General features: G+C 39.4%; 1 protein-coding gene across 1 annotated transcript in view; it reads right to left on the bottom strand.

Annotated features, from left to right (window-relative positions):
* The window catches only part of PLEKHA7 (pleckstrin homology domain containing A7), a 113774-nt gene extending 93906 nt beyond the window's left edge, over positions 1-19868 (bottom strand). Inside the window, exons 1-3 of the mRNA XM_088533848.1 lie at positions 19648-19868; positions 19488-19564; positions 19167-19224 (exon numbers count right to left, since the gene is read on the bottom strand). Of these exons, the coding sequence (XP_088389974.1) occupies positions 19167-19224; positions 19488-19564; positions 19648-19730 (218 nt within the window). The 5' untranslated portion in view covers positions 19731-19868. The remainder of the gene's footprint in view (positions 1-19166; positions 19225-19487; positions 19565-19647) is intronic.
* Positions 19869-20178: the final 310 nt, after the last annotated feature.

Below are 20178 nucleotides of genomic sequence, written 5' to 3'. Positions count from 1 at the left end.
ATAACATCCAAATTCACCTTAGAAATTTAGAAATACAAGTTTGCTATTTGTGAAAATATTTTTGCATCAAGTTAACACCAAAAAGATTAGAAAAAAACCTAATACCAGGCTTTCTTCTTAGAGCTCTGCTAATAAAACCGTAGTAGCATAAGTAGCAGACTACAAATTAACTACAATTTTCAACAAGCCAATGTAAACATTTAAGGAACAAAAAACAATTCATGTGACTTATCCAAATGAATCATTTCCACTTTCTTACCAGGAAGTATACATGGTCAGGTAATCCTTCTGCTTACCGGCATACATGGAAACATGTCTCCTGTAATTTGGTCTAGGCCAGAAATACCTGGAGAACATTCTGCAGCAGCACAAACCCATTTCATATCTTGGCAATAAATATATTTTGGTGAACAGTAGGAAACTCTCACTGCATATATCTTTAAAATTAAACTGGACTTTCAAGAAGCTGTTAAGTAAAACAACTTGTTGAATGACATATCACATTCCATGAAATGGAATGTACATGGTGTCCCTACACAAACCACATCCTCCCACCAGAGCTGTAAACTTGAATGTTCCTTTTGTATTTCTTGTTTGGAAAGGAAAAAAAAAGACAAAGTTATCCAAATTAAAGTAACTCTCTATGCTCCAAAATAATGTCTTACCACTTTTTCAGGATCTGGAAAAGGAAATTTACCCAGATTCCTGATCTCACAAAACATAACTGTCTATGTAGCAGAAGCGTGTATCAGAACACAACAGCAAGCATGCCTAAAGGTCTGCACATTCTTACACAATACTCAAGTCTCCATAAAAGGTACTTTAAAATCCAAGTTATATGTTAAAGTTGAGAATATCTGTATACACTCATAATACCCTTGTTATCTAAATGTCCTTCTAAACTGCCCACTTGAAATTTTTGAGCAAAAGCCTGCAACTTTTTCAATAAAGCTTAAAAATAGATGTCACCTAACAAATTATTAAGCTTTCCTAGCTCTCCCACAGGATTTCCGGCATATCAACTTCATTTCAAAGTTCACATGAAATCTAAAGTAACCTTTCACAGGCAATATTGATTTGTTTTAATTAGACATTGTTTGCAGCTACTTGGAGCCATTGTAGTTTTTCTCAGCAACATGACAGGGTAAAAAAGTTAAGATCAGATGAAAGGAACTAAGACTAAAGGAACTTAATGTTTTAAATATTAAAGAAGAATCAAATCAAGCCAACTACTTCAAATAGGATGCATATAAATCCTTCATCCTTTGGCTATTGCCAAATCTCAGGGAATGCTTAGTCTCTTGGGAAGTCAACTTCTAAAGATGAGTGCTGCTCAATTCCCGTTTATCATGCATTTTCACTGCCACTTTCTAAGAATATTATACCCAATTAATGTCCAAATGCTAATGAAATGAACAGTCTCGCCTCCTGCCTTTACAAATGCTTCTCTTGCACCAACACTAACACTTGTGCAGCCATGCAGCAGGGTGAAAGGCAAATGATGTCTCACAGGAATGTTTTCTTTTTCAGCTAAATCAAAAAAGTGATCATGTTGCTGCTCAGTTGTTTCAGAGCTGGTGAGTAAAGGGCTGTGAAGGAAAGATACAGGGGAAATTTTAGTATCCCTTTCATTGACAGCTCATTTTTTGATGGTTTAATGTATCGCATGAAACTTTATTAGCTAGTTGGTTCACCTCATCCACAGCAGTCAAGAAGGAACTTCACACCTTCAGCTTCTAGTGACAGTGGAGAAGAATTAATTGGCTTCTGTAACTGAGCTACACATTAACTCAAAGCTCACCAAAATCAACAAGCTTTAGATCAGACCTTTAATGATATGGAAAGCAAAAACACGTAATAATGACTGGTGACAGCAGCTAATTCTACGAAGCACCTCTTCTGCCAAGTTTTAAAAAGTAACCAGGAAATGTTCAGGCCAACATTTGTAAAAATTGTGACACATTTGTAAAAATACAATACATGCACTTTGGATGAGGCGTGGGGAGCTGATTCAAAGGGTTCCAAACAGAAAGCAAAAGTACAAAAGTACCCAAGGTTGGTTTTTCAAAAATCTTGATTCTGCTCCCCATTCATTCTACAATCTGAAAAAAAAAAAAAAGGTTAACAGGCACATGTTGAAGGAAAGAATGTTATTATAATCCTACTTTCAGAATAGATCCTGCTATATCCCCAATCCTTTAATTCATGTATTTTCTGACCAATGAATTCTGTCTGTTAGATGTTCCTGCCAACAGTATTTGGTCAGTTGTTTGCAATTCTAAATTCATAACAGCTATTGTCATAAACAAAAATAAGTTGAATAACTTAATTGTATGCACCAGGAATACATTTTAGAGAGAAACTGAACATTGAAAAGCATCTGAATCTGTGTTCAGACTCTATTTTAAAATCAAAATCTTGATTAATTCCAAAGAACATCTCAGTGAAATGACTAAAACCCTGGAATCATGACAAAGGAGGAATAAATATCCATTTTGAAAGAATAATATTCTAATTTTTAGAATGGTAACAATACTGTCTCTTATAAAGTTCTCAAGACTCCATCAAACCAATATGAACCTGGACCATGATGAAACTGAAAATATTGGCTCACAAGATCTCCTCTTGGGGACCAAATCAGCAAGTAGGTTTTAAGAACTATACTGACAGCACCTTAAGAAGCATTCTTAACCCAGAAGAGATACAGAGTAAGCAACTTGACTAGTTCTGTACTGAGAACTATCATCAACCAGATGTTGGCTGGAGGGTGAGCTTCCAGAAAGCAGCTGCACACTAAGCCTTCTCTTAAGCTATGATGTGGGATTTAACTCTCATCTCTAAATATCAGTATCCAAGCTAATCATCCACTTCGTCAGTGGAAAACAAAGAAATATGGGCCTCACTGAACCTGGCTAATTGCAGCTAGTGAAACTTTAAAAGAATTACAAAAGTCATAAAAAAAAAAAAAAACTTAATGGGGTCAGAGGAATAGTTGAGAAATTTAATGGGGGAAAAACAAGCTGTTGGAAAAGTAGATGGAGAACTCATAGTAGCAAGTTTTAGGCAGGAATACTAAGAAGACATTTTCATAGAATCACACCACACTTAAGGTTGGAAGGGACCTCTAGAGGTCACCTAGTCCAACCCCCCTGCACACGCAGGGTCACCTAGAGCACGTGGCACAGGACTGCGTCCATGTGGGTTTTGAAGATCTCCAGAGAAGGAGACTCCACAACCTCTCTGGGCAGCCTGTTCCAGTGCTCTGTCACCCTCACTGTTAAGAAATTTTTCCTTAAGTTCCTATGGAATTTTTGATGTTTCAGTTTCCGGCCATTTCCTCTAGTCCTATCAGTGGCCACCACTGAAAAGAGGCCAGCACCATCTTCCTCACTGGCTCCCTTGAGGTACTTATAGACACTGATCAGATCCCCTCTCAGCCTTCTCTTCTCCAGGCTGAACAGGCCCAGCTCCCTCACCCTCTCCTCATAGGGCAGATGTTCCAGGCCCCTGATCATCCTTGTGGCCCTGCGCTGGACTCTCTCCAGCAGCTCCACATCCCTCTTGTACTGTGGGGCCCAGAACTGGACACAATACTCCAGATGTGGCCTCACCAGGGCTGAGTAGAGGGGCAGGATCCCCTCCCTCGACCTGCTGGAGACGCTCTTCTTAATGCACCCCTGGCCCCCATTGGCCTTCTTGGCCACGAGGGCACACTGCTGCCTCATGGTCAACTTGTCCACCATGACACCCAGGTCCCTCTCTGCAGAGCTGCCCTCCAGAAGGTCAGTCCCCAGCCTGTACTGGTGTCTGGGGTTATTCCTCCCCAGGTGCAGGACCTTGCACTTGACCTTGTTGAATTTCATGAGGTTTCTCACCGCCCAGTTGTCCAGTCTGTCCAGGTCCCTCTGGATGGCAGCGCAGCCCTCTGGGGTATCGGCTACTCCTCCCAGTTTGGTATCACCAGCAAACTTGCTGAGGGAGCACTCTGTGCCTTCATCCAGGTCATTGATGAATAAATTGAACAGGACTGGACCGAGGACTGACCCCTGAGGGACACCACTAGCCACAGGCCTCCAACTAGACTCTGCACCGCTGATCACCACCCTGTGAGCTCTGCCAGAGGGTGGTGATGAGCATTTTCAGCAGTCTTGTTCAAGGCATTATAGAAGGCAACAAAATATCAAAATGCACCTTTAACTCTTTAAAATTCTATCAATACATCAAAATCCACAGAAGTCTCCCAAAACTCAACATTGCAAGAATCAAATGCGATCCACAGTAACAGCAAGAGTCTAGATAAGCCTTTCCATAACTCTCTGATTTTCCTTTTCATTTATTTTAAAGGTAAACAGCAAACAGTGAAAGGTTAACAGCACTAGCAAACACGGTAAAAATCGATCAACTGAAATGTGGCAGACGATTACCCTTAATACACATAAGACTGAATTTCCACATGAAATGAGTATTATGCACTCTGAAATGAGTGAACAGTATGCAAAACTGTTAAATCAAGTCAAATGATCATTTAATAAAGAAAATAGTCTCACCTACTGTTAATCAGTAAGAAATGTTTAAAATAATAGCTATACTAAAATAATATTTAAAATAGAGATTGACAATTTATTTTCCAGTCTTTGTTAATGAAAGTAGATCGGTATATTTTATCTAAGTTTCATAAAAAAAGGAAACTAAAAAATGTGTATTAAGATCTGCAGATGTATTTTCTTTTTCTCTGTTCCTCATTCCATTTATTATAGGCTTTTACAAAAATAGGATAATTTGTTAGCAATCCCATCACAATGGATGACACCATTCTGGTGGTCCACAAGGACGACACCTCCTTAACCAGAATTAAGGAGGACTTGCTGGCTTTACGCTGGTAGGTAGGGTAGCTGGTTCTCGAAAGTGTAGTTTGAAGTTCCATGTCTTGGTTAGAGGTGTGACAAAGTTCTAAAATTAAAAATATTGCTTTGATTTTTATATAAAAGTTCACTGCTTCATTGCTTACTTTGAGAATGCAATGGGCAAATCCGTATCCATGAAACGGATAGAAATAAAACACCTATATGCTACAAAGATGCTATAAAACATCTTTCATTTTGTAGTGTACTTATATTTATATATTTTCCTCTACCTTTAGCCTTGGGCAATAACTGTTTTGACTTACTGATATTTTTTCCTTCTTGGTCACATTCTCGGCTTTCTTATCTTGGAGGCTACTGTACTGGCCACGGAGCTTCCGCACTTGCCAAGAAAAATCCGATCACTGTTCACACATTCCTGCACTTCCTCTGAGTAGCTGCTGAATACAGTATCTCCACTACTTTTGTGGAGGATTACAAGCCAGATAATTGAATGGAACTTGGGAGGCACACATAATGAGACTTAATTATAGTCACGTAATTCAACTGAATTTAAGGTCACACTAAATATCAGCTACAGTAACAACTATACAAATCTTGAAATTCTTCACGCACGAAACAGCAAGCACACTACAGTGATGTTAAAAGGGAGCAAGAATTAAATACTATATCGGTACTACTGTAAAACACACTAATTAGACTTTTGTCAAGATGAGGGTTTACATAAGTCTTTCATAAAAAAATTAAATGCATTTTCACAAAAACAAGTAATCTTCCTACAAAATTTCAGGCAAAGATATTATTACGTGAGAAATGTCATATTCTTCACAAATAAACAGCAACAACAATGATCCGTTTTAGTGACGACAGAAGCTCTACTCTGGCAAGATTCAAAAGGAATGCACATTCCATCATCTCTTTTCATTAACTTAAAACCAAAAAGCCTAAAAAAAGCCACAAAATGGTTGATAAATTTGGACATTAACTGCCAAAGAAATTTCATATTCCAAAAACATACTGTCAAGATGGTCAGCTTAAACATAATCAAATAATCCTTTTATTGATCTAACAATCAAGACACTACCTGTTATATTTCAAAATTTTTTTCTTTTAAAACATCACGGAAACAATCCAGTTAATGCAACTGGCTCATCTATGATAATATATGTACCCTAGTAGACACTACAGTTATGTTATTTTGTGTCAAATATAACAAGAACATGCAGATAAAACATTGTGCCGAGTACCACAAAATACAACTTTTACTAGCTTTATCAACTCTATTAACCTCATCGTTTTTAAAGGAGAAACTTTACAGATTGAAATATACCATGCTATTAGTTGTTTTATTACCGTGCTACGGTAATAATTTGCTTAAATGCAAAAACTGCAAACTGTTTGTATATTTTAAGAAACGTACTCAAAAGATGCTTTGTCCAAGTCAAACAGCTAGACATTTCCAGGTTAAATAAGCCTTTTCTCCCTTGCCTTTTCCTTCTCAAGTATCATATGATGCTATAGATCATGTTACAAGAGTAAGACAACTTTGGTGAAGCACTTTCCTCCGTATTACTGTTTTGTCTACAATAGAATGGCAACATACAGTATGAATAGAAGAACATGTCTATCATGGCCAAGTTAACACGCCAGATTTGGCCTAGTCTTTAAAACATGAACCAAGTCTGCTTTAGTTATATCCTCAAATGTTGTCCTACTTTGTTACCTATTGTATTTTTTCCAAGTCTAGTCATATGGCAAACCTAGAAGTCCAGCAGAGACTAAAGAGGTCTCTTTGTACGTAATACAGATAATCCATCTCCAAACCCATACAAAAGTATCATCCATTCTTCTAACAGTTTAAAGTTTTAAAGCATGTATGATGTAGAATATGTTTCCGTAAGTGCTTTTCCAAATAAGCTAGTGCCAAATTAAAAAAGTATTATGAAAAATATTCAGTCAAAAATGCAAAACCTGCTAGATAGTAATTCATACTAGCTGAAGATACTATTCACCAAAGCCCCAAAGCCATTCTAAAGGCATCAGAAGTTAAACATGGTTATTTTAAAAGCACTATTTACACATTACACATACAAACAAAATACTATCATTGTCTGGTGAAGAAGGCTGACTACAAATACTTCAGAGCACAACAGGCTCTTTATTGAGGGGCCAAGGGCTTTACCAGTTTGAATTATTGGAGTTTTAACAGAACTTCCCTGGAATCTTCTGTTTGGTTGCTGGATAGATCCTCCCTGCATATATTTACTACTAGCAGTACCTTTGTAACACCTCCCCACTCAGAACACGACTTCTTACAAGACATTTCCAATCTTGTTTCCACAAATTCAGTGTGGCCTTTATCCATGCATATGGACGCAAGTTTTGCAGTTGTGTGTTGATGTAAAAGTCCTCTCCTTTATACATGTACATGTATGGGGAGAGGGAGGGAATGTTTGCTTTTAAATAGAGTTAGCACAACTTGTCAGCACTCCCAGAATCCAGATTTAGAACATAAAGTTTTCTGGAGTATTTTATAGGCAGTAAGACATCCAAGTCAGGTACGTATCTGCAGGCGAGCACATCTGTTGCGTAGGTGTGTACCTGTGGACTTCTACAACCCTCCCCTGAAGTTTATGCCAATTTATAGCAGAATTTATAAAGGAAAATGTTTGGGATTCCATGAGCAATACAAGCAAAGCCTTAATTATGACTTTCAAAATAATTACTTGCTGCCAATTACAACAGTACTTCTTATTTGAACAGTCTCTAAGAATTCAAAAAGCACCGAAGACTGAGTACACTCAGCCTGCATTCATTTTTATTCTGAAAGAATTTCATTAAAAGCATGTATATAGCCAGATCTCCACCAGCTACTTGACCACAGCCCATAACCCAGTGAAAAGAATAGAGCTTTACCTGTTAACTAACAGTGTTTGCATTTGCATGCCAAAACTATCTTAAAAAATTAAAAATAGAAATACATAAAATAGCTTTCAGCATTAATTGCCATCCAAATGCTAATAAATTCTAGTGACTACAGTCTTGTTCCTTGGAGGCAAACAATGGACATTACCAGCACATGCACTGCTTTCTCATTCCAACAAGATTAAAATTCCACAGCACCTCAAAATGCAATTGCTGTGACGACACAGTAGCACTGCACTATGCAGCTGAAAAAGTCTATTCAGGATATCTTTTTTTTCCAAGATGTATTCATTTTGCTCCCCCCTCCTCCTCTTTCAAAGCACATGCATTACTTTACTTTCTTTTTTTTCCTTTAAAATCTTTTTTTAATTAGATTTCTTGCGAAGTATATGAAACAATCTCATAGATAGCAAACAAGTCACAAACTTCCACATCACACACAAAAGAACTTAAGTTTCAGAAAACAATGCAGCAAAATGAAAAAATAAAAACACAGCAGAACCACCTCAGTAGAAGATTAAATGTTTTTCATAATGAACCATGCCAAATCTAACAATAACATTCACATTGCTTTAAATGATGTAACAAAACTATTGGTGCTACTAGACCTTCACATGAAGCATTCAAAATACTTCACCAATCCTTCAAGTGAATATTCAGAGATGCTGTATATCTCAACAACGACAACATAAAGGTATAGAGCACACTAGGGAATTTTACAGGCACAACTTAGTACAAACTTTACCTATGAATAATATTTTAGAATGCAAATTATCAGCAAAAAAGTCAATAAAAAGCACACAACTGCAAATCCCCTCTTTCCACTAGAGGACAAAAAGAAAACAAATAAAGCTACCGACATTTCAAATTTCATGAACAGATAACTGATACTTGTTTTTATTCTTAAAAATATTTTAATAGTTTGAGGCTAATAAGTCTGTAATAAAGCTATACATTATGTTTCACTTTAAACATTAATTATATTGGCCAAAAGCTACATTAAGTGTAATCTAGCCAAATTTTGCTACAGAGAGCTTTTGCTTCACATTTCCAGATATTTAGTGTTATCTTTTTAGTGTTTACAAATGTCTTCATACTAAGCTTGGTTCATCAATCTGAAAGCATGAGGCTTTCAGCAAGGCTTAAATTGCCAGATCTAAAAAAACAAACCAAGATCCACAACAATTATGTTCTATGTTGAGTGAGATCATAAAACCACTGAAGATTAGTAAGCTGACAAGAAATTTTCTCTGCCAGAACAATTCATTTAGTTAATATGCTGCTTTTTATTCTCATATTTCCTGAGAGTGTTCAAAAATGCAAGTATTTCAAGTTGAAAAAACAATTCTGGCTTCTGCATTTCTCTTATCAGAGGAAAACCCCTGTACTTTGTGAGATAAAGAAAACAAAGACAACTTTGTGAGTCAGGACAAAGAACTGAAGTACAGGAATGTGTCTTCTCACCTGACAAACACATGCCAGAAGACATTTCCATACTGCTAAGAGTATATGCCCTCTCTTTTACATATATATACACGTAACAATCGCTTGCATATCCCATTCACATGATAGAATAATGGCATACAGATATCCACAAACCTAAGGAAGGACCACAGACGGCTCTTCAGGGTTTCTGTAAGAAACTGTGGCCCATCCCACTACAAGGGGCAAGCATCTCCGATACACTGATTTATGACCATAATCTTTCAAACTGAACCACCTTATTAAAAAGTATTTGACTTAAAAAGGAAATAGGCCAAGCATATTTTCCTTAACTGGCCAACTTTTTCTGTGTAAACATATACCAAATCAACAGATCATTTCTTAGGCCTTAAGTAACTACAGTATTAATTAATATATAAACACATTTTTATATAAGTATACTGCATAATTCATAATTTATTGTGTATTAATTTATGTGATTATAAAAATGAAATTATCGATTCCACATCATCTGGGAAAACTATAACAGCTTTAAGTTATTCTTAGTTATGAAACAAAGTAAAAAAGCATTTCTATTTTATTTTCAAGATGAACACATCCAAAGGGCAAAATTCAGAAGCACGTTTCTGCCCTTATAGACCAGTGTTGCAGAGTTGGCACCAAAAATGCCCCCTTGTGGCACAGCAAGACCCTGCAGGACTTTGCCCACAACTCCTGCAATAAACCAAAATACATAAGTCAAAAATGTATTTCTGTGGGCTTACAGTTACTTTGAAACGAAAATAAGGGACAGGACAGCGTATAATAAAACTAAAACTGTACACATTGTTCAGAATGTGAAAGAATGCCTGAACATACATAGAAGATTAGTTTTCCCATGAAGCAAAGCTAACAAAGTGTGTATTTTCCTATAGTAGAGTAGAGGTGTGACTGTGGAGGTTTCGATTCCTTTATTTCACACAAGTTTTATTTTGCTGCTTTTCATTTCTTAGTCTACAAAAAAAAAAAATGACACTAATGTAGCAGTTCATTTGCAAGCAAACCAAAAACACTCAGAAAGCCTTTCAATTGAGGCCGAATTTCAACAGGCATGGAAATCTCAACGCCCAGGGAGGAGGGGGTATCTCCAGGCTTGCATCTACAATACAGCACAGTTAAAAGCGCATTCTTTAACAGATCATTCTTGGTTGCATTTTCCCAACCAAAGGCAATTCAAATTACTGGGCACTATGCCAGATTATTCATGAGGATAGTCAGTAACTGCTTGTTTCCATAGTCCTGCTCCTACGTAAACAGCCTGCTTTACAAGGTGTTACTCTTTCTTTGTTCAAAACACTTTTAAGTAGAAAACAGTTGTTGGTAGGCACAACACCACCATATTTCAGCTGCCAATTAATCTGCAACCACCAAGAAGGTGATATTTCATTAATGCAATGTTACAAACGCATGTAGCGTTAGTTATGACATATAAAACACTGCTCAGCTGAACAGTCGACTGAAAAGCAAGTTTAAAAGTGTTAGGTCTGAGAGAAAAACTGCTTTCATTTCACAAGTTATCTAAACAATACCTTTATCTCAATGTGAAATTAAAATATTTCAGTGACATGAATATCTGAAACCTCATTTGAGACAGAAACTTTCCATGTTTGGTTTACAAAAAGGCACCTGCAAAGTTTTCAATTACAGTTTCAATACAGCTCCAATTATATGAGAAATGAAAAATAAAAGACATTACAAAAATGATGTTTTTTAACCAAATCTATTGCTTAAGCTTTACTGGAATCACGTATCACATGAAAAAAATTAAATGAAAAAGTGTTTGAGAAGTGTCTTTTAGCAATCTCTCAAAACTGCTTTGCATTTTACCGACACATCTCTCTGGGAAGAATCATATGCATCCAATATCCAGTCGATATTTTTATTTATTTATTTTTGTAGTAGTTAGAACCCCAACGATTAAAGAATGCACAAATACAACAGAATATTTCCATGCAATCGTCATGGAAACAAGCACATCATGGACAGTGAACAAACAATTTCACTCCTTGGGATGAAACCCCATTAACCTTGTTGCAAATTTGCTCAGGCAATTCAAGATAACAGAAATGCTAAGGAGTTTTCCAGTGCAGCATGACAAGCTACCCTGAAAGTAGTAGTTCTAGCTAGTAGGTTCTGGGGCAATCTCGATCCATCTCTCTGCTCACACATCTCCAGTAAAGACTCTGTAAGAACCAGAAGTCATTAAGCTACATCCAATAGGCCTAACAGTCCACCAAAATAGCCCTTTTCTTTTCAAGATCAATCAAGTTTTCATCACTTTTGAACCAGAGAAATTAACATTCGTTTCTATTGTTATGCTAGGATGTGCCTATTCTCTACTTCACCATCTTGCTACCTAAAGGGAAAAGTAAGCAGTAAGGTACTGACTAAAACCAATCCACAGAAAGATGCACAAAACTGCATCTGATAGGTATGGCCAAAGCCAAAGTCCTTCATATATAGCCATACCTAATGCTCCTCCACTGCTTGAAAAATCTCTGAAAAAGAATGTGCTAACATACTCAAAGAGTGAGCAGGATGGGTTGGGCTGGAAAGAAAGAGAAAACATTTTTCCTTAATACCTTAGAGGAGCTAGTTAGCCACACCTAAGACTGGAATAGAGAAGTCACTAACCAGTACAGACACAGCCTTGCAGGGCTTCATTTTAAAGGCTTCATCAGCCTTCCTCAGGCATATTGTAACAAAAATTCCACTCCTCACAGTTTAGCCTACATCACTAACCTGAGCACTGTCTCAAGATATCTGCAATTCTCTTAGCCTGCCCTTTCTTCTGTTCCTGCACAGAAATTCTAAGTTCACTGTACTAACCCATCTGGACTCAGCAAGTCTCCCTTCCAGAGCAAAGCTCACACCTGCACGCAGAGCAGGCTGTTTCCCAGCTCCTACAGAAAACAACTCATCATCTTTGAGCAGGTAAATGCTAACAAAGGTATGTCATTTAGAATTGTACATTAACATGTTCATATCTAAATAAATTTTGCTGGCCACTGATATCTCACATTTGTATCTCACAGTCTTCTTGAAAAAGCAGGAAGATTTTCCTACCAGTAACTGTCACTATATCATCTGCAGTTCCAGCTCTGTGAAAATGCATCTACTATAGGTCCCTTCATTGTTTGCAGCTACTCCAAGCAATTAAGACAACACCTTTTGGAAGTATGCCCTTACACAAGTCACCTGAAAAAAAGCTAGCAGGGACATTAAACACTTCCAGGAAGATAGTTTTGATTTTAAACAAACACATTTCTACACAGTAGGTTTGGATGTTTCCTAACCATTTCATAGTTGTGGAACTAAAGCTCAGTCTATAAAAAGCCACAACTCTATTCAGGAACAACCACATCAGTTTCAAATCAGCTGAAAACATATGGGCTTTCCTAATACTACTAAGTCCACTCTAATTCTTCACACTGGCACTCTTCACAGACTGTAGCGCTCTGACTTCATACCTTCTTCAAATGCTGGGGGCATGTTTTATTATTAAAACTGGCAGTACAAGAATTCTGCCAGCCCAGTACAAGGGGCCAGGGATCAGGTACTAGCTATTGGGCCTGCCACATAGGGCATCCTGCCCCTTGGCTGACAGGTTTGCAGCACTAACATGCAGCGAGCACTGCAATAGCTCTGGGAATCAGGTTCAGAGACCGCAGCTGTAGCTCAGCTACTATCTGATTCTGCAGCCTCCCAAGGGAAATGCACAGTTCAGATCCCATTTTGCTTACTGCAGACAGCATAAGTGACTGCAAGCCCTCTTGCAAAAATCCAGCAACTATTTAACATACAAAATCCTGAAGATGTTGCTACCGAAGTTCTCCAGATCACTGGAGGGTCATGCAGAAACAATAATGCAGAACACTTCACATAGCTCCATATGTGGAAGGAAAACTACAACAATCTAACATCTATTACTTGTAAATCTGTGGGCAAGGACTATTCTTGCTCATGAGTCATAAAACCCAGACTGGAACAAAAGAACTTTCCTCTACTTCCCAGATGAACCTTGAAACTCTGGATGTTGATTTTCACAAGTGCTCAGCACTCAACTTTTCAAGTTAATGAGAACTACGCTTTAAATGTGCTTGCTAATCTCACTGCCTTCTCCCATAGTCCAGTTAGTTTTCCAGCAAGTCTGTATTTTGAAAGAAGGACAAACAGGGATTGACAAAGATGCCAAGTACCTTTGGTGAAACTTTGCTTTAGAAACAAAACAAAGACCAGCACCTCCCCTCACACACTTTCCCCCTCTTCCCCAAGGAATACACATCATGTTCCTCTTGACATACATCACAGCATCAAACAACACACAGCATCTCTCTTGTCCACAGTTCCAAACCTGCCCTTCCAGAAGGCACACTACATCTCAAGAAGCAGGTCCTTTTTTCTTTTTCTGGAAGCTAAACTACAAGTACTTACCTTGCTGTCTGTAATTTCTTGCAATCCCTCTGCCTCCATACAAATTTTTCAACAGTTTCCTCTGACAACCGTCAAAAGAGGAAATTCAGGTGTTTCTTAATTTGAAAGAAACATCACTACTGTATCTATTCAGCAAGTTCAATATTCCCATATCAGTTCTGTCTGCCATCCCATGCAGTATGACTTATTAAACATGCTGTAGGATCAAGTCCAGAGACGGAGGAGAAATGACTGGAGAAAAGACGCAAACTCTTACAGGCAATGCAGTTATTTTTGTATATAGTTCTCCTGTCCCCAATCATCTCCCTAGCAGAACACTTTCTTAAAACAACTAAAAAAAAACATCTCCTCTTTTCTCTCACTACTTAATTTCCTGTTAATAAACCAGCAGAGGCCGCTAAAGACCATCTATGATCTCAGCAGAACTACAAGATGGGACACCTATTTCCCCTTATGTTTCAACATAAAATTTAACTCTAGTATTTTTCTGTCAATTCTTAATTTTGTATCTGTGCATTCTGGATTGAATTCTAGTAACAAATCATAACCTATGCCTGTATCTGCTACACAGTCTGTCTCAAGATTCATACAATTGAAGCCTGGCACTTCTGCTGTGGAACCAATCCAGGTTTCCTTCCCTAAAACTCTCCACAAATTCTTAGAGTGCACAGTACACATTACTCTCAAATTCTCTAATGGTAGCGAAACTTCAGTTTCTGTGGTTCCGGCTACACGTCTTTTTTTTTCTGCTTGAGAACACCATACAAACTGGTTATACATAGCAATAATAAGAGTGAAGCACTTCATAGGCCTGTTCTTCACAGGTGTTCACAGGGGCATTTCACATAGTTTTGTATATTTACGGACAGATACTAACACTAAATGAAACCTTTTATCTTAAGCGCAGGCTCCAAAACACAAAGATTATTGTGTATATTGGGTATCTCACTATAAGGAAGATAATCACTCTTTACTCACCATAGTTGAGTGTTCCAGATATTTTATTTCTACAGCAATAGTCATCATAGAAAAGAGCACAAGAAAGAAGAAAAAAAACTGTAGAATCAGGCTTTGCAACACATACTAATGTTTGTGCCAACTTTAGTCAACTTAACATACCACTGAAGAGAAGCAGTCTTCAACATTCTAAAAGGAGCAGGGAAAGTAGGAAGTTCTGTAGCACTTAAACATTTTGATTAAATTTATTAATGAGATTATAAAACAATACTCTCAGGTAATCCACATGACTGGACTCAATAATCCAGATGGTCTTTTCCCCTTCAAGGTTTTATGATAAAATAGTCATTACTTGTATATCTGAAAGGCATATTTTCTTCACAACAACAAGATTAAATAAAAGTCACATTAGATAACAGTAGTGGCAAACATGTTGCCTATGAATAACGGCCATTTGTTTCAGACTTCTATTTCTTCCTCAACAGTTTCCCCGAGGAAGAGACCAAGTCAGACATGCTCTAAATGAAACAACTGACTTCAGAAATAAATCAACACAGAGATAGCTTCTGCTGTTTAACTGATGATTCCCATTTGTTTGTTCTTGATTTTACGATACAGTTTGAATACTGTATTACTTTTATAAAGCACAATATTACTACAGCATTCTAAAAGACTCTCAGCAGCTTGCAGCACAATTTTTGTAATACTTCGAGTCACAGCTAGATATCTAAAACCAGAAGAATGGATCCTTTGACATAAAAGTACATGTCTCAATCTTTCAAAGTTATGAAAAGGTAACAAAAAAACATTATCAGCTTTTCAGTGCTTTTCAACTTCAGGAGTTCAGATGATCAGTAAAAGATAATATGCAAATTGAAACAAAAACTGTATTATAATGCATATATGCACTGCTTTTTCATCAGTCACTTTTCTCTGCATGTCACATCCCCCTCCCAACACGAGCCTGCCAACTAGACTTAACACGTCACATCAACAAGTCAACTACCTGAAATAAATCTGAGTAAGACTTACACATTTTCATTCAACCCCACAGGTGTGCTCAGCAACAACATTCCTTCTGTGATGACTCCAACATAAACAGTAGCCCAACCTACAGGACATACTTCTAAAATGTGAGTTTAAAAAATAAATAAATAAATAAAGAGTACTTCAAGTTGTCTTCTGCACTTGGAAAACTCAAGAGTTAAGATACTACAAGACAAAAAAAAAAAAAAAAAAAAGACATCCAGCTCTGAGATCATTCCTAAATCAATAATCCTCTTGAAACGGATCAAAAGTAGGCATACTAAGTAAACAGAAAATAGAGTTTGCTGCTACCAAAAAATCCTGAAGAATCACCAAAACAGAGAGGATCATTCGAGAAGAACTGGATGTGTCAAAGCAGGAAGAACTAGCATGCAGATTTAGAAATGACTTACTAATTTAAGTTGCGGTGTTATCAGCTAAAGCAACAGAGGAAAAGAAAGATCTTGATGGTCAACTGGCAGCATTCTTGTGTGTACTACATGCGGGTATCCTCCCAAACATGCAAATAAGGTAAAACTCAGAAGGCTGATAAGTTTTTAGAGACAGGAAGGCACACTGGTTGTTCAAAGGTTTCACAAAAATCTATCTCCATGTAACCAACCTGACCTCATATTGAAAGAGGTGCAAAGAAGGATCGCATTATGATAAAACAGCTGGAGAGGCCATTTTAAAAAGGACTGGACAAAGAAATTGTCTCCTTTAGCTAGGGTGGGAAAAACAGCTTATCTGGTTTTAATATTAAGCTTGACCAGTTTATAAACCTGTGTTTATAAACCTGTCTTTTACTACACAGTGTTTGAAGCCCAGAGTACTGAGGTAAGCAGTAAAGACAAAGAAATAAACTGAGTATAGAATATATAGATAATATAGATAACATATAGATAATATAGAATAAATACAGTATGCTTTGTATCAAAGACAGCTTATATCCAAATAGCCTAACTTTTTGATTACTACCGTACTAGACATCACTTTTAAGTAGAGTTAGTCTATATATAATTTAAATAAGAGGTTTGATACAACATCCCATAGGAAATTTCTCAAAGTACACATAAGGTAAGAATTGAGAAAATAAGACAAAACTATAATAGGTTACATTAAAATTGTAAATTATTATGAGAGAAAGACGTGACTAGCAGCAATCCTCAGAGCTGAGTATACTGATTCAATTTCAAAAATTCATTAGTAACTAAAGAGTAAGAACTATGTATGTGCTCAAGAAATTTCTGCGTGTGTATCAAAAATGGAAACTATCTCCAGTACAAAGACAACTGCATTGTTATACAAAAGAGGCCATGGTTTTGCACAGCTAGAGTGCTAGAAGACGTAATTTAATAGCAGAGCATATGACTTGAAGCATTTAAGAAACAAGAACTTTTTCTATAAACTGAGAATTCATCAGGTGGAAGCAGTACAGGATGGAAAAAAAGAGAGCATGAGCTATGAACTCTAACAGTTTGAATGACCACAAAGTGAACATGTTAATGCAAGATGATGAGAGAAACTCCATCTGGCTCAGGAAGCCACCAAGCAAGATGAAAATATAAAGGCTTGAACAGCGCTAGTGAAAACAACCCATGCCAAGTTCCACAGGGCAACCTCTCCAACAGTGACGGAATGGGGATGCCTCTCTGCTGAACCTTTGCAAGAAGTTGTACAGTTGAACAGATTTAAGTCAAAAAAAAAAAAAAAAAAACTCTCCAAGTAAAATAGCCAGGCTTATTCTGATTACTCTGTAAAATAATAACAGTCTATTCTGTATTTCATTTCCTGTACCAATTTCAATTTAATATAACACTATTAACGCAGCTTAAAGGGAGAACAGAATGGACATAAGATGAATTTAATGGGCCAGACATTGCAAATTTTCTGATCACTTGACAAAAGACACAAGAATTGTCTTCACAAAAATAAACAAACAAGGAGGAGGGAAAAGAAATCTTAACAGATTTAAAATCAAAGTAGTAAGCTTCTGGAAGGGACAGAACCAATTAGTAAATTTTTTGTGAAGAAGCCATAATTTTGTGTTGTATCTGCAGAAATGATCTCATTAGCTTATAGCATAGTTATATTGCATACAGATATTTTAAGATTTTAATAATTATCTGTGGAGCCAGAAAGATTTTTTTTTCTTTATGAGGCAGTGGAGATTGACTACTTTTAAAGAGCATCAGCCATACACTGCATTCAGCTTTTCTCCAATGCCTGGCTGATAATTCTTGCTCTCAAGTTGAGGGCAAACTAATAGTCCAGTCTGGCTCTGGTCCAAGTCTTCTGGGTCAGCCAAGGAGGAACTTTGGGGTTCTTTTCCACCTGTTCAGAGTGACAGCTGAGGCACATTAGAGAATAATCCAGAATTTTACTTAACATGCATCCTGCTCTTAGAAATACAATGGTCGCAGTCACTCCATTCTTTACCTGGCATAACGTTCTGCAGTTGGATCTTTACTATATATTTCAAGGTTGCCACAGGGTCTTGGGGAATGCCCTGAAGGCTTCTCAAAAACAGACACTTATCACAGTTGCCAAATTATATGGGACTGCACTCAACGGCTTGGGCCATTTCAGTCCAGCACTGAAACAATGTGGTGTTTCAAGTGTTTTCCAGACCTTGATGCTAACAATCATGAGTTCCAAGAAATTAAAGTGTGCATCTTCCTTCAGAAATCTGAAGAGACCTCACAAGTGACATGTAACTAAATATCTAGGACACCCTAGAGGTTTACCAATTTGACTGAACTTCTCTTACGCTCCTAAAACATTCCAGTTTACACACCCCAAAGTCTTATGCTAATCTTGAAAAAAGTTTTCTTTCTAATTATTGTATTTTATTACAACATAATTGCATTTCATAGAAAATAAAGAAAAAGAAAACAGCAGACAGCACATCCCAAGTTCACTGGTCTCTGAAAAAGATCTGCTCTACTAAGACACAACTGGCACGGCCAACACAAGCAAAGCAAATTCAACCGTTCAGCCCTGCCTCTTGGATGAGGCACCAACTGCTGTCAGCTCGCAAAACTTCCCAGCACTGCATCCACAAGCACCTGCTGTTTAATACAAAAACAAGCCGCCACCTTCAACCATTACCCACACACGCAGCAGCAACGCTCCACCTGCCAAGGACCGCTTCAAACATCCAGACGGCAGAAAGAGGAAAAATAAACAAACAAAGCAGCCTCCCCACGGATGAGGACCTGTTGCTTCCTCCTGAGGGGGCAAAGCAGCAGCAATGGGGGGAGCCTGCCTCTCCCCTCCACCTCACTGCAAAATTTACTCCCAGTTCCCAACATTCCCCCCCTGCCCGCCCGCCGCAAACACACGCATCATTTTCACTTTCCCTTATGTTAATCATTAAAGCGGCGAAAAGGGCAGGTTAAACGGCAAAGGCGGGGGGGAGGAGGGGAGACGCAATCCCTCCGCGCGCACACACACACACCGGGCCGGCCAAATACTCACTCGATGAAGTAGCTGGCTCCCTCCTCCGAGAACCCCTCCTCCCATCCTCGGGGCAGGTCTGCAGCGAGGAAAAAGAGAGAAAGAAAGAAAGAGAATAGAAAGGGAAAGAAAAGATGAGAACTCCGGCCGTGCCCTCGAGGTGCCTCAGTGGCCGCAGGGAGGCGGGGGGCAAAGGCGGCCCCGGAGCGACCGTTAACGGTGCGCGCGCGAGGTTGGGGGGTGGGGGCGGCCGTTAGCGGTACATGCGCGAGGCGGGGGGCGCGGGGCGGCCGTTACGGGTGCGTGAGCCGAAGCGAGGCGGGGGCGCCGCCGGGCACCCACCTGAGCGGATCATGTGGCCGGAGTTGACGGGCTCCCCGGTGCGCGGGTGCAGCCAAGTGGTGGTGCGGGCCAGGTCGCTAGGAGGGAGAAGCGGACAAACATGCACCTGTTAGCGGCGCCCGCCCGGCGGCTCCCCGCGCCCTCCCGCGGCCCCCCTTACTCGATGAAGAAGACGCGGCCGTCGCCGCAGACGCCGTAGGACCAGTGCTCAGGTAGAGTGTCCCGCCCCACCGCCGCCGCCATGTTCGCGCAGCGCAGCCCGCCGGCCGGCTGGGGAGGGGGTGCGGGCGGCCGCCGCTCGGCGCCCAAGTGCCCGGCTCTGCTCGGCAGCGCCACCGCCGCCGCCACCGGCCGCCGCAGGCGCGGCGCCCCAGCGGGGGCGGGAGGCGGCGACGCCGCCCGCCGCCCCGCGACGACAGGAGCCCAGAGCGGCGCCGCGCCGAGGGCAGCGGCTGCAGTGACCCCCGGGGCGGGAACGCGGGAAGCGCCGGCCTTTGTGTCCCACTCCCTGCCTGGCAGCTCCGCCGCCGCCTCATGGCGCCCCCGAGGCCGCGGCTCCTGGCGGGGCGGGAAGGGGAGCAGGGGGGGTCTCACACTCCAGAGCAAGAGGGAGAACGAAGTTGCTGGCGAAACGGCGTCAGGCTTGCCGCTCGGAAAGGGCTCTGCCGTGCACCAGCCTGCAAAGGGGTAT

Source organism: Tinamus guttatus, unplaced genomic scaffold (genome assembly GCF_059628265.1).
Source record: "Tinamus guttatus ecotype Peru unplaced genomic scaffold, ASM5962826v1 Tinamus_guttatus_pri_ptg000524l, whole genome shotgun sequence".
Lineage (NCBI taxonomy): Eukaryota > Metazoa > Chordata > Aves > Tinamiformes > Tinamidae > Tinamus > Tinamus guttatus.
This window is presented reverse-complemented; position numbering and strand designations above follow the sequence as displayed.